This window comes from Bidens hawaiensis, unplaced genomic scaffold (assembly GCF_021521415.1).
Source record: "Bidens hawaiensis isolate Kalapana, Puna unplaced genomic scaffold, B.hawaiensis_p1.1 tig00003141_1, whole genome shotgun sequence".
Taxonomy (NCBI): Eukaryota; Viridiplantae; Streptophyta; class Magnoliopsida; order Asterales; family Asteraceae; genus Bidens; species Bidens hawaiensis.
In genome coordinates this window covers 2,668,820-2,693,561 of record NW_027491170.1, presented here as the reverse complement: position 1 = coordinate 2,693,561, position 24,742 = coordinate 2,668,820, and the positions used below count along the sequence as shown (strand labels likewise).

At 37.2% G+C, this 24,742-nt stretch overlaps 1 protein-coding gene across 2 annotated transcripts in view; it reads left to right on the top strand.

Moving 5' to 3' along the window:
• Positions 1-24,742, top strand: part of LOC143622497 (putative caffeoyl-CoA O-methyltransferase At4g26220) — a 165,352-nt gene that overhangs the window by 53,320 nt on the left and 87,290 nt on the right. The window contains exons 1-5 of one of the 2 annotated variants that reach the window (XM_077093624.1): positions 15,267-15,487; positions 15,570-15,649; positions 15,729-15,873; positions 15,947-16,078; positions 16,450-16,796. The exons of the other annotated variant lie outside the window; for it this stretch is intronic. Of the exons in view, the coding sequence (XP_076949739.1) occupies positions 15,368-15,487; positions 15,570-15,649; positions 15,729-15,873; positions 15,947-16,078; positions 16,450-16,740 (768 nt within the window). The 5' untranslated portion in view covers positions 15,267-15,367 and the 3' untranslated portion in view covers positions 16,741-16,796. Of the gene's footprint in view, positions 1-15,266; positions 15,488-15,569; positions 15,650-15,728; positions 15,874-15,946; positions 16,079-16,449; positions 16,797-24,742 lie in introns of those variants that run through there. 2 annotated transcript variants of the gene reach the window in all.

Below are 24,742 nucleotides of genomic sequence, written 5' to 3'. Positions count from 1 at the left end.
TCTCGTTTATATTAATCATAAAATCTAACTCAAAAAACTGATTACAACTCTCGAACCCTAACTCGGTTTAACTCTTAATGAACCCTACTTGGTTACATCTGGATGAACCCTAACTCGGTTACATCTCGTGTGTGCCTCTTAGATGAACCCTAACTCGGTTGCATCTCACACCTCCACACAATCTATAATGTCTAACCTATCTTGTTTATATAGACTAACCTAACTTGTTAGACAAGACATTACTTATTATAATTACAATACAATTAGGAAGCATAACCACTATGACCTACTTGTCAATATTGGTCTCTCAAGTTCACCGACTTGTGACTTGGAGTCCAAAATTACTTCCAACACCCCCCCCCCCCCCCCCCGTTTGCGGGGGGTTATGAAACGTTAGGAGAAGCTCGGATCTTGGTGGTCGAGAGTCAATTGATCCTTCTCGATTTTGATCATAAAAGCATAAATGAATTAAAATAAATTTAAGGAACAAAACAAAGGCTTAATTCAAGTTATCTTAGACAACTTGTCTAAAAGGTTCATTGAAAAGATTTCTTTTAACATTTCCACTATGTGTCTTTCTACCGGACTTCTACAGGATCATTACAAAATTCAACTGTTGTTATAGGCTAGTTTTAGTAACTATAAAAATATTAATTACAAAAGCTGGTAAAGAATTTTTTTAATAAAAAAATTGTGCAAATATTAAAGTATTCATTGTCTACAAGAAGTTGCAAAAGGTCTCGTGCAGGATTTTCTAAAGAGAAGTAACGACTTCTATGTAGTAAGTGGTTGATGTGTATGTAGCAAGTAGTTGTAAAGATTTAAGTTGAGCTAGTTACCTGGAGTGTTTGAGATAATCTTCCTAAAAAAAACTACCACAACTTTTCAAGTCAAGCTGATCTGCAATCATCATGTCATGTTCATCTTCTCTATATAATTAAAAATAGAAGATAAATATTAAACAAAGTAAGTTCACTAAAATCATCAGGTAACATATATATGCAATATTCATACGTACTCTATTAAACTGAGTAAGTTTTAAAAACTTCCCCTGCTTTCGACTCGGGTTATATCCACCCAAGCCAACCAAAGTTCCCAAATCGACCTATATGCTTTTGACCCGTAACCCAATCGACCGATTAATCAAATTGTTTGGAATGAACCATGCCATACGTCAACATAAATACTGAAAAGAACATGTGTACAAAAACTATAAAGACAGAATGTTTACTAAACCAAAAGGCAAACATATGTATGCAACTTTCATACCTCGTCTACTTCGATAATTAGTAAGCAAAACTAAAACCATCCATATAAAAGATAAAAGTTAGATGTAATACCTCAACTTATTGTTTCATGTCTATCGAAATCTTATTGTTTCATATACATGGAATACCTAAGTATTCCATATAATTCAAATTAGAAATACACTCAATGTTGTAAAAGCAGGTCTACAAGGCCAAGTACTCCCGATTACTCGCTACAAGTATGGCGCCGATGGGTGTCTATTTAAAGCCGCGTAGTTACTGAGAATCGACCAAAGGTGGTCAACCTCAGCAAGAATCACATCTAGTCGGTCAACTTGGACCGATTTTGACTTAAAAAATAAAACATAATTCATGTTTTTATAATATTAAAAAAAGAGCATCACTTTTTTTAACTACTGATCAACTAATTTTAGAAGAATTTAGTATTCAAAAATGCATTTATCTTTTTTATATTGATATTCATTTATTTTATTATAAATATTAGCAAACTTATGATATTTGACATATATATAGTATCCAAGAGTTAATTTTCTTTATATTTACCATTTCCGAGTACTCTCCGAGTACTCCCCGAGTACTCTAAATACACACAACTCTCCAGTTGACCTCCTAGGGTCCGCCTATCGACTTTTGCAACCTTGAATACACTCTGGCATTTAGACAAACACCTAACATGCATGTCTAAAAATACACAAACAACATGAAACCAAGCACGATGAAAGCAATTGTCCACAAATTATACCTCAACTATAAACTGGGGAAGGAAAGCATCAAACCGAATCACGTACCCGTAACTCTGCCGCCGAATACGTCCTGCCAATTCACCGGCTAACGTAAGTCAGTCGCTGGAAACCTAGAAGTAAACGGTCATGAAAAAAACATTAACAAAAAAGAGTCATAAGTGAGCAAACCGATTAGAGGAAAAATAAAAACTACCCATATGTCGCCAGGAACCATTAATTAAATGACGGTGGAGATGAATGAGCATTCAAATTACAAATACAAACACCTACCCGTAAATCTGTCTTAGTAAATCACCAATAAAATCACCAAACACCGTAAGTGGGTCTCCGGAAAACTCCACTTGAACTGTGAAGATGAAAACAATGTTTTCAGACCCGGCCCGGACGTCGACCCGGACGTTTTACCAGGTCAACGGTCGGACCGACCCGGAAGGGCGGACCGGTGTTTGACTCGGACGACGTCATAAATAATTTAAATATATATTAATATATAAATTAATAACCAAATTAAATATAATGAATTAATAATATATGGAAGTCACTTTCCTTGTAAAAACCCACTCAGTTATAAAGCCCAACAACTAATATGCTTTAAGGCCCATCATTATACGAATATAGGGCTCCTTTACATATACAATACAAAAGAGATTAAAAAGTCTTGAAGTAACACAGCCGCCGTCAACATCATCCATTAGAGCCGCCGTCAAAATCATCCATTAGACCTGCTATGAATATTAATATATGGGGAAGAAGATAAACATCAGATAGTTGAAGAATTGATGGTACTCAGATGACAAGCAATGATAATCTGGAGAAGTAGGCGGCGAGTATGGGGTTTTGTAAGGCCCCGAACCCGGTAGCCCTACTATAGCGTCGGATTTACTCATAAACACAGTTCTTCAAATCAGAGTTTATTAAAACTTTTCGCGGAATATAAAACATCAATCATTTGTTACAAAACATTAAATCTTTTCTTTGATACCATAACACAAAACTTTATATTTAAAACATCTTTACTTCTTTCTTCAGATGCCAGCCGTTCAATCCATGCCGTGCGTCATCCTCATGCTAACTCTATAATCAGCTCACCTGCGTGCATACTAAAAGTCAGCTACGCTGAGTGAGTTCTAGTTAATCAAGCAACTTATCATACAACCACTTCATACAATATATACGTATCCGAAGACACATAGCCCACTGTCTAACATGCCACTGTGGAACCACTTAATTACCCCTATAGCTTAGCCTCTTAATTACCCCTACAGCTTAGCCACTTATGCCACTATATGCCACCTTAATAACGAAGTCACGTATAGGCTTACCCTACCACGTACTATCGTCATGCCACTAACACTCTTACTAGACTCTGCCACTTCTATCACGTTCTACCACTACTTGTCAACAGCACTCTTTATACCAAAACAATATTTACATAATAAGCAATCGCATCATAGAATACATACACACTAACAACCACTTGACAATCACTCTCCTTGACGATACGTGCAATATCCGAAGACCGTTCACGTACCGACAAGCATTACATAATAGCTACTTGTATAACATCTATACACTTACCACTTAAGGTAAGTGTATTCACACTTTCGCATCTAACCTGCTTAACTTACCACTTAGCCTCTTATTTACACCTACCACCTTGCCACTTTGCCACTTTAATAACGTATAACGTTATGCCACTTTGCCACTTAATAACGTATAACGTTATGCCACTTTGCCACTTTAATAACGTAAAACGTTATGCCACTTTGCCACTTTAATAACGTATAACGTTATGCCACTTTGCCACTTTAATAACGTATAACGTTATGCCTCTTATTTACACCTACCACCTTGCCACTTTGCCACTTTAATAACGTATAACGTTATGCCACTTTGCCACTTAATAACGTATAACGTTATGCCACTTTGCCACTTTAATAACGTAAAACGTTATGCCACTTTGCCACTTTAATAACGTATAACGTTATGCCACTTTGCCACTTTAATAACGTATAACGTTATGCCACTTTGCCACTTTAATAACGTAAAACGTTATGCCACTTTGCCACTTTAATAACGAAGGCACGTATAGGCTTACCCTACCACGTACTATCGTTATGCCACTAACACTCTTACTAGACTCTTGCCACTTCTGACACGTTCTACCTCTACTTGTCTACAACACACTTCATATCATTTACATAATAAGCATGTCACATCAACAATCATACACACATAATAACGATGGCACGTACAGGCTTTCCCTATCACGCGCTCACGTTATGCCACTAACACCCTTGCTAGACTCTTGCCACTTTTAACACACTCTACCTCTACCTGCCTATATCATACTTCATATCAGTTCGGTATGTACGTAATAAACCAGTCACATCATAACATTCGTACACACTATCAACCACTTGGAATTTACTATCCTTGGCGATACGTGCAATATCCGAAGATCGTTCACGTACCGACAAGCATTATAAAATATATACCTCGTATAACATCTATAGCATACACTTACCACTTAAGGTAAGTGTATTCACACTTCACATCGAGTATGCACACAGCCCCGAAAACATAACAAGGAAATGGGGCTAGAAACTCACCTGGACTCTGCTTCTTCCTCTGATAGCTGTAAATCCCTTCTCTATCTGGGCTCGGCTGACTGTACAAGTTACACGTATCAATACTCGCCTGATCTAATCTGGTGGCCTAGTATTAGCTTACTTTAGCTTATCGCTTTATAATTTATTTTCTAATCAAACTTGGCTTTAGGCGAAGTTAACCTTAGGCGAACTTGGCTTCAGGCGAAGTTAAACCTTAGGCGAACTTGGCTTCAGGCGAAGTTAAACCTTAGGCGAACTTGGCTTCAGGCGAAGTTAAACCTTAGGCGAACTTGGCTTCAGGCGAAGTTAAACCTTAGGCGAACTTGGCTTCAGGCGAAGTTAAACCTTAGGCGAACTTGGCTTCAGGCGAAGTTATCCTTAGGCGAAGTTACGCTTGAAGGCGAAGTTACGCTTGAAGGCGAAGTTCATCAGGCGAACTTAATCTTGCAGGCGAAGTTATCGCGCTGCAGATCTGTTTGCCCATAAATCCTTCGTTTCTTAGCCAAATAACTCGATTTTGGTACCCACGGAATCGTATGATCGGCGCCTACAAATCCCAACCATCAAATCGGCCTAAAATCGACGTTTTAGGGGTCCGATTTGGGCAGTTTGGGTTTCGGGTCCGGTTAACCCATCCAATCCTAACCATTTTCAGTAATATTAGCTTTGTTGGATTTGCTCTTACCTTACCAACTCAGATCTATCAACAAAATCTCGGGTCTCGGCTTCGAATCTTGATCGGTTAGAATGTGTGTGTGGAGTGTGCTTGGATAAAGATAGAATGAAGATATTTTGGGATTTTGGGGGTATTTATATCCCTGAAATCCCATTCTCATTTAACCCATCTCAATTAATCCAAGTCCATAACCCACATCCATTACCCGACACTAGCCCGACCCATACCAACTCCTACACTTTTATTTATTTCCTGATAACCCGAGTAAACTTTCCCTCTATTATTAAGTAATATAATTAATATTATCTTGGAATTTTGGGATGTTACAAGTCTTCCCTCCTTAAAGAGGTTTCGTCCCCGAAACCTAACTTATTCCCTATAAAAGGAAAACTTCTTATATTTACACGCTTTATCGAATCGCCTTCGTTTTCTGTGTTACCCTTCTTACTTCCGACTTTGCAGTCATCGAATGGTGGTCATGTGTTTTAGCTATTACGGCAGCTTGTCCATGAAGCCCTCGATGTACCAAGTCTCGTATCGCCTTCCCGAGGAACCTTGTTTTATATAATAACGCTAACTCCTAAGGCGACGCTTTACCATCACACAACTATTTATTATAACCAACATGCATTCAAGATAAATTCATATATCGCTCATACAAAAGCACAAGAAGTCTCAAGTACTTCATAACATAAAAGGAAATCATTCAAGCTTGCTAAACAAACATAGGTTCAACTGTAACATAAAACACTCTTTAACTACTAAACATAAAACAACTGTGACATGCCACTTATTCTCCGGCAACCTCCTTAGCAGCTAATAGACCATCCTTTCACGCATTTCCTCTTCCTTCCCCCACTGCCACGGCTTCTCCACACTCCCTAGCTATGTGACCTGACTTACCGCACTTGTAACACTTCTGGTCCTCGGTGCATTCACGGGAGATGTGCCCCTTCCTCCCACATCGGTAGCACTGATTTGGACCAGCCTTGCATTCCCCCAAGTGCATCTTCCCGCACACCTTACATGCTTCCCTTCCTGCCATCTTCTGTGTCTTTCTCCCTGCACGCTCCACGACATACCCAGCTCTTTTAGTTCCTTTCCCTTTTTCCTCATCTTCCATTTCCACATCATCCGCCGCCAGATCATCATAGACCATCTCCGCCAACTCGACCGCAGACTCAAAGGTAACAGGTTTGTTGGCCCTGACCAACATGCGGACCTTCTGGGGAAGTCCTCTAACGTAGCACTTGATCCGTTTCGCCTCGGTGTTCACCATGTCAGGAACCAGCCTAGACATGCGGTTGAATTCAGTGGTGTACTCACGATGTGTCATCTTGTCCGCCTTTAGATTTAGAAATTTCATCTCGGCCCTCTCAACCTCAGCATCAGCACAGAACCTTTTCATCACTAACTCCTTAAGGTCATCCCACCTCATGGCCTTAATCTCCTCTCGGGTCTTCCTTTGTTCGACAGTTTCCCACCAGTACATAGCCTCATCTACGAATGACTGAGTAGCATAACCCACAGCTTGGTCGGGACGGCATTCGCTAATGCGGATAACCTTGTCCATAGCGGTTATCCATTGGAGAGTAGCGATTGCGTCTCCCAACCCGGTCAGCTTTGGCGGGTCGCATCCTTTGAAGGACTTATAGTTGCACCCACCTTGGCCTCTTCTCCTGTCATCGACTTTCACAGACTTATCCTCACTCGAGGCCCCTCTTTCTCCTTCCCCATCCTTCCTACCATCACCACCCGCCCCTTCAGCAGTTCGTTCACGGCTTCCAGCAGATCCTTCGGGATTCAGGTTCTTCACAGCAGCAACTACAGCCTGAACAATGGCTGCTTGAACTGCAGGGCTAAGTTGAACTTCCTCGTTGTTGTTCTGGTCTCCTCCAGCTGCGCTTCCTTCATCTTCGGTATGGGAAGCTTCTTCTACCGAGGGTTGCCGGACAAGACGAGGCCTGCCACGACGTCCAGCGCGACCCCCAGTTCCAACAAATTCTCCAGCTCCAGCCATCAGTATTCTTAAAGGGACAACACAAACATCATCACTCAAGGAACTATTTAGTACAAGGATAGCAAGGCTAACAGGTAATAACAGTGGCCAGCTGTGACTAGCTGATCACGTTGCTTTCCGTGTCCTATACACTTCCCTTTATGAGTCTATTTGTGCTGGTTCTACTTAAGCAGTTAGTCAAATCAAACAATCAAGTATTCCTATCCCTGTCGTTCACATATATTTTCTTTCTCATTAACATATATCATTTAATCATACCCCTTACCTTTACTGATTTTTGCTTGAGCGACACATGGCATTCTTGAACTGGCATCTTCTTTCTTTTCTTACTTAAATCCCATTCTCTGTTCGAGTCTAAGCATGTAGGATGCTTAAATCTCTCGAACTTATGCTCTGATACCAACTTGTAAGGCCCCGAACCCGGTAGCCCTACTTTAGCGTCGGATTTACTCATAAACACAGTTCTTCAAATCAGAGTTTATTAAAACTTTTCGCGGAATATAAAACATCAATCATTTGTTACAAAACATTAAATCTTTTCTTTGATACCATAACACAAAACTTTATATTTAAAACATCTTTACTTCTTTCTTCAGATGCCAGCCGTTCAATCCATGCCGTGTGTCATCCTCATGCTAACTCTATAATCAGCTCATCTGCGTGCATACTAAAAGTCAGCTACGCTGAGTGAGTTCTAGTTAATCAAGCAACTTATCATACAACCACTTCATACAATATATACGTATCCGAAGACACATAGCCCACTGTCTAACATGCCACTGTTGAACCACTTAATTACCCCTATAGCTTAGCCTCTTAATTACCCCTACAGCTTAGCCACTTATGCCACTATATGCCACCTTAATAACGAAGTCACGTATAGGCTTACCCTACCACGTACTATCGTCATGCCACTAACACTCTTACTAGACTCTGCCACTTCTATCACGTTCTACCACTACTTGTCAACAGCACTCTTTATACCAAAACAATATTTACATAATAAGCAATCGCATCATAGAATACATACACAGTAACAACCACTTGACAATCACTCTCCTTGACGATACGTGCAATATCCGAAGACCGTTCACGTACCGACAAGCATTACATAATAGCTACTTGTATAACATCTATACACTTACCACTTAAGGTAAGTGTATTCACACTTTCGCATCTAACCTGCTTAACTTACCACTTAGCCTCTTATTTACACCTACCACCTTGCCACTTTGCCACTTTAATAACGTATAACGTTATGCCACTTTGCCACTTAATAACGTATAACGTTATGCCACTTTGCCACTTTAATAACGTAAAACGTTATGCCACTTTGCCACTTTAATAACGTATAACGTTATGCCACTTTGCCACTTTAATAACGTATAACGTTATGCCTCTTATTTACACCTACCACCTTGCCACTTTGCCACTTTAATAACGTATAACGTTATGCCACTTTGCCACTTAATAACGTATAACGTTATGCCACTTTGCCACTTTAATAACGTAAAACGTTATGCCACTTTGCCACTTTAATAACGTATAACGTTATGCCACTTTGCCACTTTAATAACGTATAACGTTATGCCACTTTGCCACTTTAATAACGTAAAACGTTATGCCACTTTGCCACTTTAATAACGAAGGCACGTATAGGCTTACCCTACCACGTACTATCGTTATGCCACTAACACTCTTACTAGACTCTTGCCACTTCTAACACGTTCTACCTCTACTTGTCTACAACACACTTCATATCATTTACATAATAAGCATGTCACATCAACAATCATACACACATAATAACGATGGCACGTACAAGCTTTCCCTATCACGCGCTCACGTTATGCCACTAACACCCTTGCTAGACTCTTGCCACTTTTAACACACTCTACCTCTACCTGCCTATATCATACTTCATATCAGTTCGGTATTTACGTAATAAACCAGTCACATCATAACATTCGTACACACTATCAACCACTTGGAATTTACTATCCTTGGCGATACGTGCAATATCCGAAGATCGTTCACGTACCGACAAGCATTATAAAATATATACCTCGTATAACATCTATAGCATACACTTACCACTTAAGGTAAGTGTATTCACACTTCACATCGAGTATGCACACAGCCCCGAAAACATAACAAGGAAATGGGGCTAGAAACTCACCTGGACTCTGCTTCTTCCTCTGATAGCTGTAAATCCCTTCTCTATCTGGGCTCGGCTGACTGTACAAGTTACACGTATCAATACTCGCCTGATCTAATCTGGTGGCCTAGTATTAGCTTACTTTAACTTATCGCTTTATAATTTATTTTCTAATCAAACTTGGCTTTAGGCGAAGTTAACCTTAGGCGAACTTGGCTTCAGGCGAAGTTAAACCTTAGGCGAACTTGGCTTCAGGCGAAGTTAAACCTTAGGCGAACTTGGCTTCAGGCGAAGTTAAACCGTAGGCGAACTTGGCTTCAGGCGAAGTTAAACCTTAGGCGAAGTTATCCTTAGGCGAAGTTACGCTTGAAGGCGAAGTTACGCTTGAAGGCGAAGTTCATCAGGCGAACTTAATCTTGCAGGCGAAGTTATCGAGCTGCAGATCTGTTTGCCCATAAATCCTTCGTTTCTTAGCCAAATAACTCGATTTTGGTACCCATGGAATCGTATGATCGGCGCCTACAAATCCCAACCATCAAATCGGCCTAAAATCGACGTTTTAGGGGTCCGATTTGGGCAGTTTGGGTTTCGGGTCCGGTTAACCCATCCAATCCTAACCATTTTCAGTAATATTAGCTTTGTTGGATTTGCTCTTACCTTACCAACTCAGATCTATCAACAAAATCTCGGGTCTCGGCTTCGAATCTTGATCGGTTAGAATGTGTGTGTGGAGTGTGCTTGGATAAAGATAGAATGAAGATATTTTGGGATTTTGGGGGTATTTATATCCCTGAAATCCCATTCTCATTTAACCCATCTCAATTAATCCAAGTCCATAACCCACATCCATTACCCGACACTAGCCCGACTCATACCAACTCCTACTCTTTTATTTATTTCCTGATAACCCGAGTAAACTTTCCCTCTATTATTAAGTAATATAATTAATATTATCTTGGAATTTTGGGATGTTACAGGTTTAAGTTTGTTTTGATTTTCTTTTTCAGACTAAAAATTAAAAGAAAAAGATAACAAAAATTGCTTTTACCGGCTCAACCGACGGGTCACCGGGTCCGGTCCGACCGTGAACCATCTGAACCGGCCGCGTTTTTAGAAAACGGCTCAAATACCCTGACCCGGACCGGTTAAGAGACCGGGTTCCGGTCGGACCGGTCCGACCGACCGGGCCGGGCCAGGTTTCAAAACACTAGATGAAAGATATCAACAAAAGTCATGTGTGATCATTATTTTACAAAAGTTGTTAGTGATTAAGAGCAAGAACGGTAATTAACTAATAAAAAATAGATTTAAACAAGGGATTCACTCTCCTTCAATTAAAAATAAAAGACTGCGTACAAAATAAGAAAACCTAGCAGGCTCTATATAGCCATACACCTAACGTAAACAAAAATGAAAATTCAGCAACAAACTCGGTCATAGGATGACCAACGTCGCTTATTTAAACTCAACATGAAACGGCTAATTGAGAGAATCCCTAGCACGTGCACAATTACTCCTTAGGCACTTGTCAATTATCTTTAACACTTCCCCATAATTCATAATCCATAACCCCTAATTCATATATGAAGTACACAAACTTGTCTTGAGGAAGTGCCTTCGTCATGATGTCTGCCAACTGCTCTTTAGTATCACAATACTTCAACTTGATTTGCTCTTATTCTACTATATCTCGAATAAAATGTAACTTCAGCTCTATATGTTTGGACCTTCTATGAAGGACAGGATTCGTTGACAAACATATTGCATATTTGTTGTCATGGTGTATTATAGTAGCTTCATCTTTTTCCATCTCATGTCACTTAGCACCCTTCTTAGCCAAATAGCTTGACACGTGGCACTAGTTGCTGCAACATATTCAGCCTTAATACTTGACAATGCCACTCTGGGTTACTTCTTTGAGTTCCAAGCGATCACTCCGCTACCAGTTAAGAAAACTTTCCCTGACACACTCTTTTGATCATCCATGCACCCTGCCCAATCACTATCAGTAAACCGATTGGCGCAATTCTTTTATCATAATAGCTTCTCTTGTACCACAAACCAAACTTCAAAGTACCAACCAAGTACTTTAGTATCCTTCCACTTCCCCCATATGACTTCTTGAAGGAGATTGGATAAATCTGGACACATAACTAACTGAGAAGGCAACATCAGGTCTAGTATGTGTAAGATACATCAACCCTCCCATTAAGCTTCTATAAGTAGCGGGATTCGCTTTGTCAGCTCCGTCTTCAATCTGTAATTTTTCATTTAAATTCATAGGAGTTGGCTCATACTTATAGTCCAACATATTATGTTTGTTTAGAAGCTCAGCTGCATACTTTGCTTGAGACACATACACTCATTCATCTGACTGCCTTACTTCAAAACTCGTCATCATTCATTTCAACCCAAGCTCAGTCTATTGTTTAAACTCATCTGCAAGAGAACTGCATGAACTGGTGTACACTGTATCATATACATAAATACATACATAGATAACATCATAAGCCTGAGTTCGTTTAATCTACAATTTGGGCTCGTTAGCACTCCTTTGATAACATTTTCTATAAAATATATATCAGTCTTTGCATACCAGGCCCTAGGAACATGTTTTAGACCATCTAGAACCTTGTATAGCACATACACATAATCCTCTTTTCCCTTAACCACAAAACCTTCAGGTTGATGAACAAAATTCTCTTCTTCCAACCTTCCATTCAAGAAGGCTGACTTCAAATCTAATTGGTGCAGACACCATCCAAAATAGACGGCAATTGATAAAAGTATTCTAATAGGTTCAAACCTAGAAACAGTGGCAAATGTTTCTTGGAAATCAACGCCTTCCTTTTGGGAATACCCCTTGGCAACCAATCTTGCTTTGTATTTGATAATTTCACCTTAAGAATTGAGCTTAGTCTTTTACAACCACTTCACACCAATGATGTTTTTGTTAACCGGAGGCATGACAAGTTCCCAATTATTGCTATGATTTATGGCATCAAGTTCTTTCATTGCAGCTTGCCATTCCAACTTCATACATGCATCCTGTAGGTTTGAGGGTCTGTTGTTGATAATGCAAACTAACAAGAGTGCAGCACATCCTTAAGGTTCCTGACCTTGAGAGGTGTTGTAATATAATCAGTTGGTTCCTGATCAAGAGCAAGAATTTTTTTTTTTTGAAATTTTTTTTATATATATTTATTAAGAAATATAGATATTACATCAACATAGCAGGTATGCGGGCAACAAGCTACGCCGCCACCCCTTTCTGAATTGCAAACCCTAACCTGCTAAAGACATACCCCTGCCCCTTTGGAGTTGACACATTGCTATGCACAACCCGTTGGACCCTGGTTAGGAAATGGATAGCTTCCGGTGCCAAGGAGCCAAATGTATCAATGTTTAGTTCAAATAGATCACGAAAAGGTTCTGCTGAAGCTTTAAGTACAAACCAATCAAATTTGCAAGGATTCGAATAGAATTAGTAAATGAATCGAATAGGATTTTAATTGAATCCAATTGGAATTTGAATAGAATCGAAATGAAAAAGCAATCAAATCGAATTGTGATTCGATTCGATTGGTTTGAGAATTTCAATTCGAATGGTTTCTTAATTCGACGCTACAACTTGCTACCCAACCCACTCATATTTCTTGTCTTGTTAATAATATTTGTTGGTTAAAGTATTTTAGAAGTAATATGATCAATTGGCGTGTTCATAAGTCATGCATATTTTGATTATGGTAGCATCCAAATATGTTATTGGGCAACAATGATCTATTGCACGCAACTTGGAACAAAATATGAATCAACAATAAATATATTTAGAATTTGTGATAAGGGTAGATCGATCATTTGATCAACCAAAATCAATAAAATGAGTGGTGCAATGAACGAGACTTTATAGAATGAATCAATTCCCTTGCAAACCCTGATCATAAAAATCAAAAAATATTTCTTTTATTTTACTTCTCAAAGTTACAAGAACCCATTTTTTTTTAAGTAAATAGGTAGGAATGAAGGTTTAAATAAATGTCAAAGTGATACAATAAAACTTTTATTTATTAGAGTTTGACTATGATTTTATAATTTTCTATATACAAAATGAAGATTTAGAATATAAATATATGTGTATATATTAAATGTAGTATACTATTATTTTTCTTAGAATAATAACTTTCTTTTTTATGTTTAAATCAATACACTCTTTAATTTGGAGAGCCTCATTATCCCCATTTTGATATGACATGTGCTTGAAATTTACTTTTATATCATATTTATTATTAGTACTTACTAGCTTGCATTTATTATTTATTAGTAATTATCAGTTGACATGTGTTAAAGTAAGGATTAGAAAGGCTCATGCAGTGCCACATAGGATGAAGAGGAATTAGAAGATGTATTGTGGCATTAGGCGTTTTCTTTTATTAGTATAGTAAGATTATTATTATTAGGAAAATTGGATTTAAACAATCCTAACAATGTGTTATTGGCAAATAATAGTTTCAATTAACGAGTTGATGGTCTCATCTTTTAACGCGTGTGTTCCCAACGAGCCAGTAACATAAGTTTAACTCCGTTTGTTTCCAGTCGCCAGAAAAACCTTTTTGTCTGGAAACTCTGTTTTGGCCAGAAACACAACGCTTTCGTGTCAAACCTTTTTGTAACCTTTGAACGAACATTTAGGGACCTTTCCTAGTAAACCCACCCCCCCCCCCCCCAAAAAAAATGTTGATGTTTTCAGAACCATTGAACTACCATCGAAGACGAAGTCAATAGAAGAAAGAGGGTCACACCAGCTCTGTGATGGTGATGAGTAGTCGTTTAAGGTAAATCCATCGAGCACCCAAACATTTAGACGTCGAACTAGGGCTCTGTCTATGGGGACGAATGACTGTATGTCGGTCAATTAGATTAAGAATCAGGAGAATCCCTAATACGCAGAAGGTTTTTAGCGACAATGGTGATGGTGGTGGATGCTAGCGATGGTGGTGGTGTTCAAGTGGTGCTATTTAGCAATGGTTTTAAGTGGTGGTGGTGTTGTTAAAAAAAGAGTATTTTGATTTAAATACTCCCAACTATCAATATTGGCCGGAAACACTCCTAACTAACAAAATGCTTACCAACACTCTCAACTTTCACCTTATTTTGTTCCATCACTCCCAAGCTAACGTGAAACTTTGGTTTTTTTCTTTATGTTTTTGATGTGACATTTTAAGGGTTGTAATAGCGAAAGTTTTATGTTAAATATATTCACACTTAAAAGTTTTGTGTTAAATATATTCACACTTATAGTTAGGGTTGTTCATGAATCATGTCTAATTTGAAAATCTTGCTCATGTTTGTAGGAATTGAACTTATTCACGAAGACAAACAACACTATTTAATAAAATAAAACACTGTTAATTCAAAACACTAGACATAATCACTTTAATTAAATATAAAGTAAATTACTTGAGATAATAATATCATAAACATAATCATTCCCCGATCACGGTTTATTCAGATAATGTTAACGAAGCACAAGTTAAATTTATTGTCAGTTAAAGCAAAACTTTATAAAATAAACCATTAACAAAACGAACTTAACATAAACAATAAAATTATATAACTTAAATATTAGGTTGGTTATTAGTTACTACAGACAAAGTATTATAAAACTATAAAACAAACCTTTAACTTACGAACATAAACATACAAACGTAAACGAATATAAATGACACATTACCAAACGTTCATGAACACAGATGAACAAACGCGACCTTTTCACCATTTATTAAATGAACGAACTTAAACGAACTTCCAGGCGGTTCACGAACTGATTAGTAATACCTTGGTGATATTTTCCCATGTTTTTCTTCCTCGTAAAAGCTTCATGTGCCTATAAATGGACTTGCTCTCCTTCACAAGTTTCACATACAAGCACACGTACAGCTGGGTGCTAATGGATCCTACAGACAAGCCAAGTGAACTTAAAGGCTTGCTGCAAACTCATAACTTGTACAATGTATAATATGTTCAATATTATTCCTATAATCTGCTTCAAATCTCCAAATTTTACCAGTTTAATTTCTTGTGATTTAATGTAGTACATCCTGGATACTAACGTCTACCCTCGTGAACCCGAACCGTTGAAGGAGCTTCGAGCTGTCACCGCTCCACAATTTTGGTCACCATCATGTTTTATAAAAAGTTAAAAATAATAAGTTGTATGCATATCCAGGTTTTAAAGATATCTTGATTTTCAGGTCTTTCATGAGCACCGCACCAGATGCTGGTCAGATGATCCAGATGTTGTTGAAGCTAGTTGGCGCGAAGAAAACAATGGAGATCGGGGTTTTTACAGGCTACTCGTTGCTTTTAACCGCGTTAACTATCCCTGAAGATGGAAAGGTTTGTAACTTTTGTGTATACTTGGTACTTTTTTTTATTGGGTAGCTTATTAAAATGTTAACCTTTAATATAGATTGTAGCGATAGATAGGAACCGGGAATCGTATGAGATTGGTCGTCCGGTTATCGATAAGGCAAAGGTCAAGCACAAGATTAACTTCATCGAATCGGAGGCTCTACCGGCTCTTGATAAAATGCTGGAAAATGTAAGTACACATGCATGTGTGTTTATTTATACTCTTTCCGTCCCGGTCAAAGTGTCTTAATTTGAAAAACACAAAGTTTTAGGTAGATTATATTATTGTTTTTTTTTTCTTACTAAATGACAATAATGCCCTTGTAAATTGGGTCCATAAATATTATTTATTAATGTTAGTTGTGTGTTTTTAAGGGTAAACTTGGAATTTGGCTAATAAAATTTGTAAGTGGATATTTGTAATGGGACAAATAAAAAAGGAAATATTGACACTTTTAATGGGACAGAGGGAGTATAAAGTACACATGTTCTTGGTTAGGATTGGTCTGGTTTCGGTTTTAAGTTATATATATTTATATATATAATTTATCTTTTTTTTAGCCCGATAATGAAGGAAGTTTCGACTTTGTTTTCGTTGATGCGGACAAGAATAACTATATCAACTATCACGAGCGAATAATGAAACTATTGAAGGTGAATGGGATGGTCTTGTATGACAATACACTCTGGTTCGGGACAGTAGGACAACCCGAGTCATCTGTTCCTGAGCATTTGAAGGAGATCAGAGTGTACATCATAGAGTTTAACAAATTACTTGCAGCTGACCCTCGTGTTGATATCTGTATGGTTCCATTGGGTGATGGTCTCACCATTTGTAGACGTCTCTATTAGAATTTGAGATATTAATTTCAATGTTTTTATAGTTTTGTTGGAGGAATAAAAAGTTGTATCTTTGGATGTAATAACATAATAACAAATTTCTTTATTTTAAAAATTAAAATAAAATAAAGGTAATAGCAAAATATATACCGTGGTAAGGAATGTGAGCTGTAATATGAGTAAATTATGGTGAATAAATCAATGAGAAAAATAATTCAATTATTGAGTAGGTTGATCACACCCATTACTCCCCTTCAACATGAAGCATGCAGGTCACGAATGCCCATCTTGTCAAGAAGTGTTTGAATGTGTTGTGCACCTAATCCCCTGGTAAATAAATCAGCAATTTGCATCTTCGTGTCAATATGCATTGGCGTGATTTTTTTAGATTTAACCCGTTCACGAACGAAGTAGCAATCCATTTCAAAATGCTTGGTGCGTTCGTGGAAAATAGGATTGTTGGCAATGTGACGTGTCGCCTGGTTGTCGCAAAGCATAGGTGTAGGTCCCATGTGGTCTATCCCCAATTCTTTAAAAAGCCAACGCAATTTGATGACCCAAAGCTCCAAAATCGTCCAAGACGGCGGGGGTATGAAGATATCTGGAATTAGGGTCAGACCCGGCTTATAAAAGAAAAAAACCCAAAAACGGCATTGTGCGTCGGGTCCAGTAGGGGTGAGCATGGTTCGGTTATTGGGTGAAACCGAAATCTAAGCTATCGGTTATTTTAGAATACCAACCTATCGGTTTTTGGTTATTCGGTTTTTCGGTTTTCGGTTATTCTCGTTTTCGGTTATTTTCGTTTTTTTATTGTGAGTAGACATTTAAAAAAAAGATAATTCGAAAAAATAAAGTACACCTCATATATATTGAATTCAAAATACAAATATAGGTACTTATTACGTGGAACCAAACAAATACAAAGTTTTTTGAGTAGTAGAGTTTAAAATTCAACAAAGTTCTTAATTAAAAAAAACACTAAAAGTTTGGCCCGAATCTTCCTTCATTATCTTATTCATCTTCAAAGTTTAGACTCAATCTTCAGCATCTTCATAATATTCATCAGTCATCACCTTCAATGGTAGATTCTTTTGATGTTTTGTTTTCGGTAATAACATCTTAAAAAAACACGTAGAAAACATAGGTTCAATTGATCGGTTCGGTTTGGTTTTTTTAAAATAAGTAACCGAACCTAAACTCAAAAATAGGTTTTTTGTAAAACTAAAAAATCAACCGTCAGTTAAAGCTTCGGTTCAGTTATTCAGTTTCATTTCGATTAATCTGGTTTTCTGCTCACCCATAGGGTCCACCATAAGCTACGGTGGAGCCACCGTAGGTTACGGTGGAGCCACCATAGCTTACGATGGCTCCACCCTTACGATAAATTTCTTCTGGCTTACGGAGAGCTTACAAGCATTTTTCCCCAGTTAGCACCGTAAGCTCGGTGGACTCAACGCCAACTTCTTTTTCCCATTTTCAAGATGCTTCTTCGCCTTTTAGACCCCTTGGTCCTTCCTTTTATCCATAACTTGATTCCTCGACATCTTAAGTGCTTCAAATTAGTTTCTTTAAGCTCCGAGATTCTGCCATTATAAAACGAATCAACATACTCGTATTCGATATATCAAAAATATTTAAAATAAAGCAGTATTAAACATTAAAAAGTGTTATTTCACCCACATATCAGTAACATGCATTTAAAAAGTGTTATTTCACCCACATATTTTATACAATATTTAACATAAAATTAAGAAAAAAAATTGTATCATGTACTGTTATTGGATAGTCGTGGTAATGTTTAAAACAATTAAAAAAACAAAATATATTAATACTAGTTTTTATCCCCTGTATTACGGGGTTGTTTTATATTATTTGTTTCTAATATTTGTTTTTTTTTTGAATTTTTTATTTTTTTTATTTTATGAAAGTTAATAATATACTTATGGTTTGATGATAAATTGTTTCACAAATAAATGAGATGATATAACCCGGTTTAAAAGCTATATGGGTTTGATGAGAACCAAGACTCGTTCATTTTTTTACTATAAAATTGGTTTTTTAATTATAAATAATATATATTTTTTTCAAATAAATCAGATATTAGTTTTTAGTATATCTCTACTATATAGAATTTATATCAAATATTTGGTGAGATTAGTTTTTAATTTAATGAGATGTTATAACCTGTTTAAGAAATATTTGGGTTTGATAAGACACATACTCGTGAATTCGGGTCAAATGCATGAGAAGTCTCCATTTAAAATTCAAGCAAATCTGGTCACTCAAAAAAAAGGAACGACCACTTCGCGACACATAGGATTTTTATGATTTTGTTTATGTATATTATAGATGTTATACTATATTTGTTGTTATTTTGGTTAGTAACTACACGAATTTAAGGAAAAGATAACATGTAAACAATTAAAATTCATAGAGTGGGAAATGATTAAAAAAAGCCCACTTTAGTGTTAATCCCGTATTGATAATCCAGGTTACTTTGTTCGACGTATGAAGGTTGAAACAAAGCTAATAGTGCTCAGCATCATAGATGAACTCTTGAAACAAAGCTTATAATTTGATAATAAAATTTGAGTTAGTTACTATTGCATTAGTTTGTAACTTTTTGAAAAGAAAACTTGTAACTTTTAAAATTTAGTACGGCATTCTAATTATTATATATATATATATTAATTTACCGTTATTATATATATTAATTTACAACTTTAGTTGAAGTCTTTTTTGCACAGTTTTTTGTTAGAATAGTAAATGTTGCTTTAGAATTATACATTTGGTTCTTTTAGAGCATTCTCATCCTATCTTCTATAATTGTATAAGGAGAGTTTAAAAATTATAAGATGAGGCTGTGAGTGTAAATTATAGGGTCTAGAGAAAAGTAGTGATTTTTTGTAAATTTAGGGAAATAAAGTTTGCCTCTATTTATTTTTAATATTTGTTGAATTGGTTGTGAGTAGAAAAAAGAGAAAACTATAATGATAGAAATGTAATGTTTTTAGTGTAATTATAGAGATGGAGATGAGAAATATATTGAGAATGCTCTTAGTTATACAACAAGCTATAACTTTTCTTATAATCTCAACATGCTCCACGTATACATTATTACTTTACATGTGCCTCTTGTTTAGTTAAAACACGACATAATAATCATTTTATTATACCACCGCTACTCTCTCTATTCGACCATTTTCTCTCTGTATGTATTTTACCCACCGGATTCTCTCTCTAATAGAGTTTATTTTGCGTTCTTTGAGCTAATAGATTGCTTTACTTTTGCAATTGGAGATAGCGAACGGGATGGAGTTCTTTTCTTTCAAAACCTCGACACAAGTTCATGCATATGTAGTTCTATGTTGATCTTTGACTTTATAGACTTATTAGTTTTGACTTTTGGGAGATTTTGTGTAACTGATGAAAGAACATTGAAGGCTTGCTCTGCTTTGTTGTTGAATTTCATAAGGTAATCAGTAGATGTGCAAATGTTGGTTATTAGTCAAGATCTTTAATCTTGAAATTATTTGGAAGCTTGAAGTAGTTCACATATGAATCGTTCGAATCTATTGGTTTATATTCCTTTTGTTTTTATTTTCATTTTACTTTGACGAATACTTTGCACAAAGCTACGTATTGGAGTTTGAAATTGCGAGTGCATTGAGAGAAGATTTTGGGTCAAGCTAAGGATCTTATACAAAAGGGATTTTGCTTTGGCTCAGATTTGGCTAGTAGGCATGGGCGGCCCTACAGCATTGTCGGCTAAAGTTACAGCTTGAGGCCTCCGAAAAAATAAGGCATCCCTAAAACTATAACTCTGACTGGGCGCCACGTGACGCATAATGCCTGAAGGTGGAGAGTTATGACTACACATGGTGACTACACATGGTCTAAACTGCCTTCTTTTTTATCTTTTATTTTTTTCCTATTCTAGGTGTTTCTTATTTTCTTTTCATTTTGCATAGTTGTTCATTTCCACAAGAAAGTTGGATGCTTTTAAATTAATATTTATACCTTCTTTTTTATTATATTATACATAAATCAAACTCTTTTATTAAAACAAAACTGAAAATTTGTAATTTCACATACCAAAACACGGAAAAGCTTGGTAATTTGAAAATTAGAAATTGTAGATTTTGTCTTTTCGTCTCTAACTTCCGCTAAAGACCTCGAATTTTTTCTTCGCTTGAGGCCTCCAAAATGGTTGAGCCGCCTCTACTAGTGGGTGCATGTTATTGATTAACTAATATGCCAATTACAAGCAAAGGGTAGTGTTGGAATATTTTACCATTGATTAACTAATATGCAAAAACATCCAAATGATATAATTTTTAAATCACGAAGAATATGTACAAAATAATAATATGTTAAAAAGGAAACAGCTCGCAAAGAACAGAAGCATGGCGCAAACACACCCCCAACAATGACGAACCGGCGTCTAGACTGCATGGGAGTTAGTTGGTAACTTGATATTCTACTATTGATGTTCTACTCTGCACTAAAACAAAAAAAAATGTCAAATATCTATACATCAATGTAGTTGACATTAGTTAGTCAACAATGGAGTTAAGTTTGCTATCAGTTACTTCACAGCCCATAAATGTGTAAAAAAATAAGAAAAAAGTAAAGCTTAAAATAAAAAACGGGTCAGGTTATAGAAATAACTATCCATAAAATAATTGTTTGAAAGTCAACCCAAGGCACTTTTATAAGTAGTAAAATGACACAAAACATGTTTGGCCCGTTATCCACATGCTCGACTTTGAAATTTTGCTTTATTCTCACTCAGAAAATGAAAACTAAAAAACATGGGAAATTAAAGTAAAGAAAAAAAATACACCATTATCTGAATTTGAGTGCCATTTTGCTTCCCAAGGTTTTTATTTAGAGCTGAATTTGAGACGTTGCTGTGGGAGATCATGTAACTCCACATTTTGAACACACATTGAATTGATCCATATAATTGTCAGAGGACGAAGTCCCATTAGTTTGTTCAGATTTATTGCATCATCCTGATTAATATATATTGGACATATAATCAAGAAAAGTAAGATAAGAAAATTTGAATTAGCAAAATTTTAAGGAGGATCATTTAATACATATATAATATGAAAAGAATCAGAAGTTACCTTCGCAAATGAAGCGACAACATCTACTTCCAAAGAGTAGTATCTAAATCAATAACCCTCAAATTCAATGAACACCAATAACCCTCAAAAATATACATGTGAAAACCACCTATTAACTTCATTCATTGTCATAGCCTTTATCAACCCAAAAATGCTAAAGATTTTAATTACCAACGTTTTCAAGCAACGGCCATGAAGTAAACGTGTACATAGTTGGAAATAAAGTGTAGAAACACTCAATTAAAAAGGCCAAAATAGACGTACTTTGGCGGCAGCAACATAAACGCCACATAAGGACACAAAGCAAACAGAAAATAATCATAACTAAAACCAATTAGGCTAAAGCAATATAAAATAAATTCAAAATAGATCAAATCAAAGCAATTAGGCGCATATAATATGATAGTGCAAGCGCTTCAGGAATCCAAAAACAACATGATATCACTTACATTGAAAAGTAAACACTCTATTAAAGCTAACCACTTAAATATCATCTAACTGAAATGTCACACTATTAGTCAGAAGCAATAATGAAACACATAAGTAATTATTTCAAGAAACAGAGTTAAAGAGGGTTAATTAGCACAAAAATGGGTCAACGAAAACTGCTAATCCTTAACACAAAATAATTTGGTTGGAGGTAATGGAATGAACGGGGAATGGAATGAGAGAATGAATGAAATGAACAAGTGTAACATCCTACTTTCGGTTATAATAATAAAATAAACTTCGTCTATTTTATAGTGGGTCGTTATCGGTTTAGATAAATAGGATATGTGAATGATAGAGATAGGAATAATTGATTGTTTGATTGGTTAACTATTTAGAGTAGAACCAGCACAAATAGACTCATAAGGGGAAGTGTATAGGACACGGAAAGTAACGTGATCAGCTAATCACAGCTGGCCACTGTTATTACCTGTTAGCCTTACTATCCTTGTACTAAATAGTTCCTTGAGTGATGACGTTTGTGTTTTCCCTTCCAGAATACGATGCCTAGATCTAGGGCAGTTGTTGGATCAGGAGGCCACACTGGACGTCATGGCAGGCCTCTTCGTGCCCAACAACCTTCGGTAGAAACAGCTTCCAACACTGGAACTGAAGGAAGCGCGGCTGGAAGAAACCCTGAAAACAATGAAGGGGTTCAACTCGATCCCTTAATCCAAGCAGCTGTCGTTCAAGCCGTAGCCGCTGCTGTAAAGAACATGAATCCGGAGAGGTCTGCTGGAGACCGTGAAAGAACAGCTGAATGAGCGGGGGGAGGTGGTAGGAAGGATGATGAAGAATAAAGAGAGGCCTCGAGTGTGGTTAAATCTGTGAAAGTTGATGAGAGGAAAAGGGGCCGAGGTGGTTGCAACTACAAGTCCTTTAAGGGTTGTGACCCGCCGAAGCTGACTGGTTTGGGAGACGCAGTCGCTACCCTTCAATGGATAACCACCATGGATAAAATTATCCGCATTAGCGAGTGTCGTCCCGATCAAGCTGTCAGTTATGCCACCCAATCATTTGAAGAGGAGGCGATGTATTGGTGGGAAAGTGTGGAGCAGAGGAAGACTCGGGACGAGGTTAAGGCCATGAAGTGGGAGGATCTGAAAGAGCTGGTGATGAAGAGGTTCTGTGCTGACGCAGAAGTTGAGAGGGCGGAGATGAAGTTCCTAAACTTGAAAGCTGGAACGATGACACATCGTGAGTACACCACAGAGTTCAACCGAATGTCTAGGTTGGTACCCGATATGGTCAACACTGAGGCTAAGAGAATCAGGTGTTATGTGAGGGGACTTCCACAAAAGGTTCGCATGTTGGTCAGGGCGAATAAATGTAAGGCCCCGAACCCGGTGACCCTACTTTAGCGTCGGATTTACTCATAAACACAGTTTTTCAAATCAGAGTTTATTAAAACTTTTCGCGGAATATAAAACATCAATCATTTGTTACAAAACATTAAATCTTTTCTTTGATACCATAACACAAACTTATATTTAAAACATCTTTACTTCTTTCTTCAGATGCCAGCCGTTCAATCCATGCCGCGTGTCATCCTCATGTTAACTTTATAATCATCTCACCTGCGTGCATACTAAAAGTCAGCTACGCTGAGTGAGTTCTAGTTAATCGAACGCCATACAATACATACACATACATACATATCCGTAGATACATATCCATACTTCACTAGTTACCCTTCTGTTCTACATACATACTTGCTACCATACATACATACATATCTACAATCACTAACCTCAGTCTACCGAGAGTACGTTCATAGTTCACCGTCTATACCTGTACTCAAGGTCGTGAACACGTACAAGGTTCGCAGTCCTTACCTATGTTCACCATTTATGGTACGTACAAGGATCGCGGTCCTTCCCTATACCATAGTACATCCACAACACGTACAAGGTTCGCAGTCCTTCCCTATGTTGCAACCTAATTCATAGCACGTACGAGGTTCGCAGTCCTCCCCTATGCTACAAAATCAGCACGTATAAGGTTCACAGTCCTTTCCTATGCTGAAATACATCCACAACACGTACAAGGTTCGCAGTCCTCCCCTATGCTACAAATACAGCACGTATAAGGTTCACAGTCCTTTCCTATGCTACAACCTAATTCATAGCATGTACGAGGTTCGCAGTCCTCCCCTATGCTACAAAATCAGCACGTATAAGGTTCACAGTCCTTTCCTATGCTGAAATATATCCACAACACGTACAAGGTTCGCAGTCCTTCCCTATGTTGCAACCTAATTCATAGCACGTACGAGGTTCGCAGTCCTCCCCTATGCTACAAATACAGCACGTATAAGGTTCACAGTCCTTTTCTATGCTGACGCCTATCTACATTACGTATAAGGTTCGCAGTCCTTATCTACGTTTACA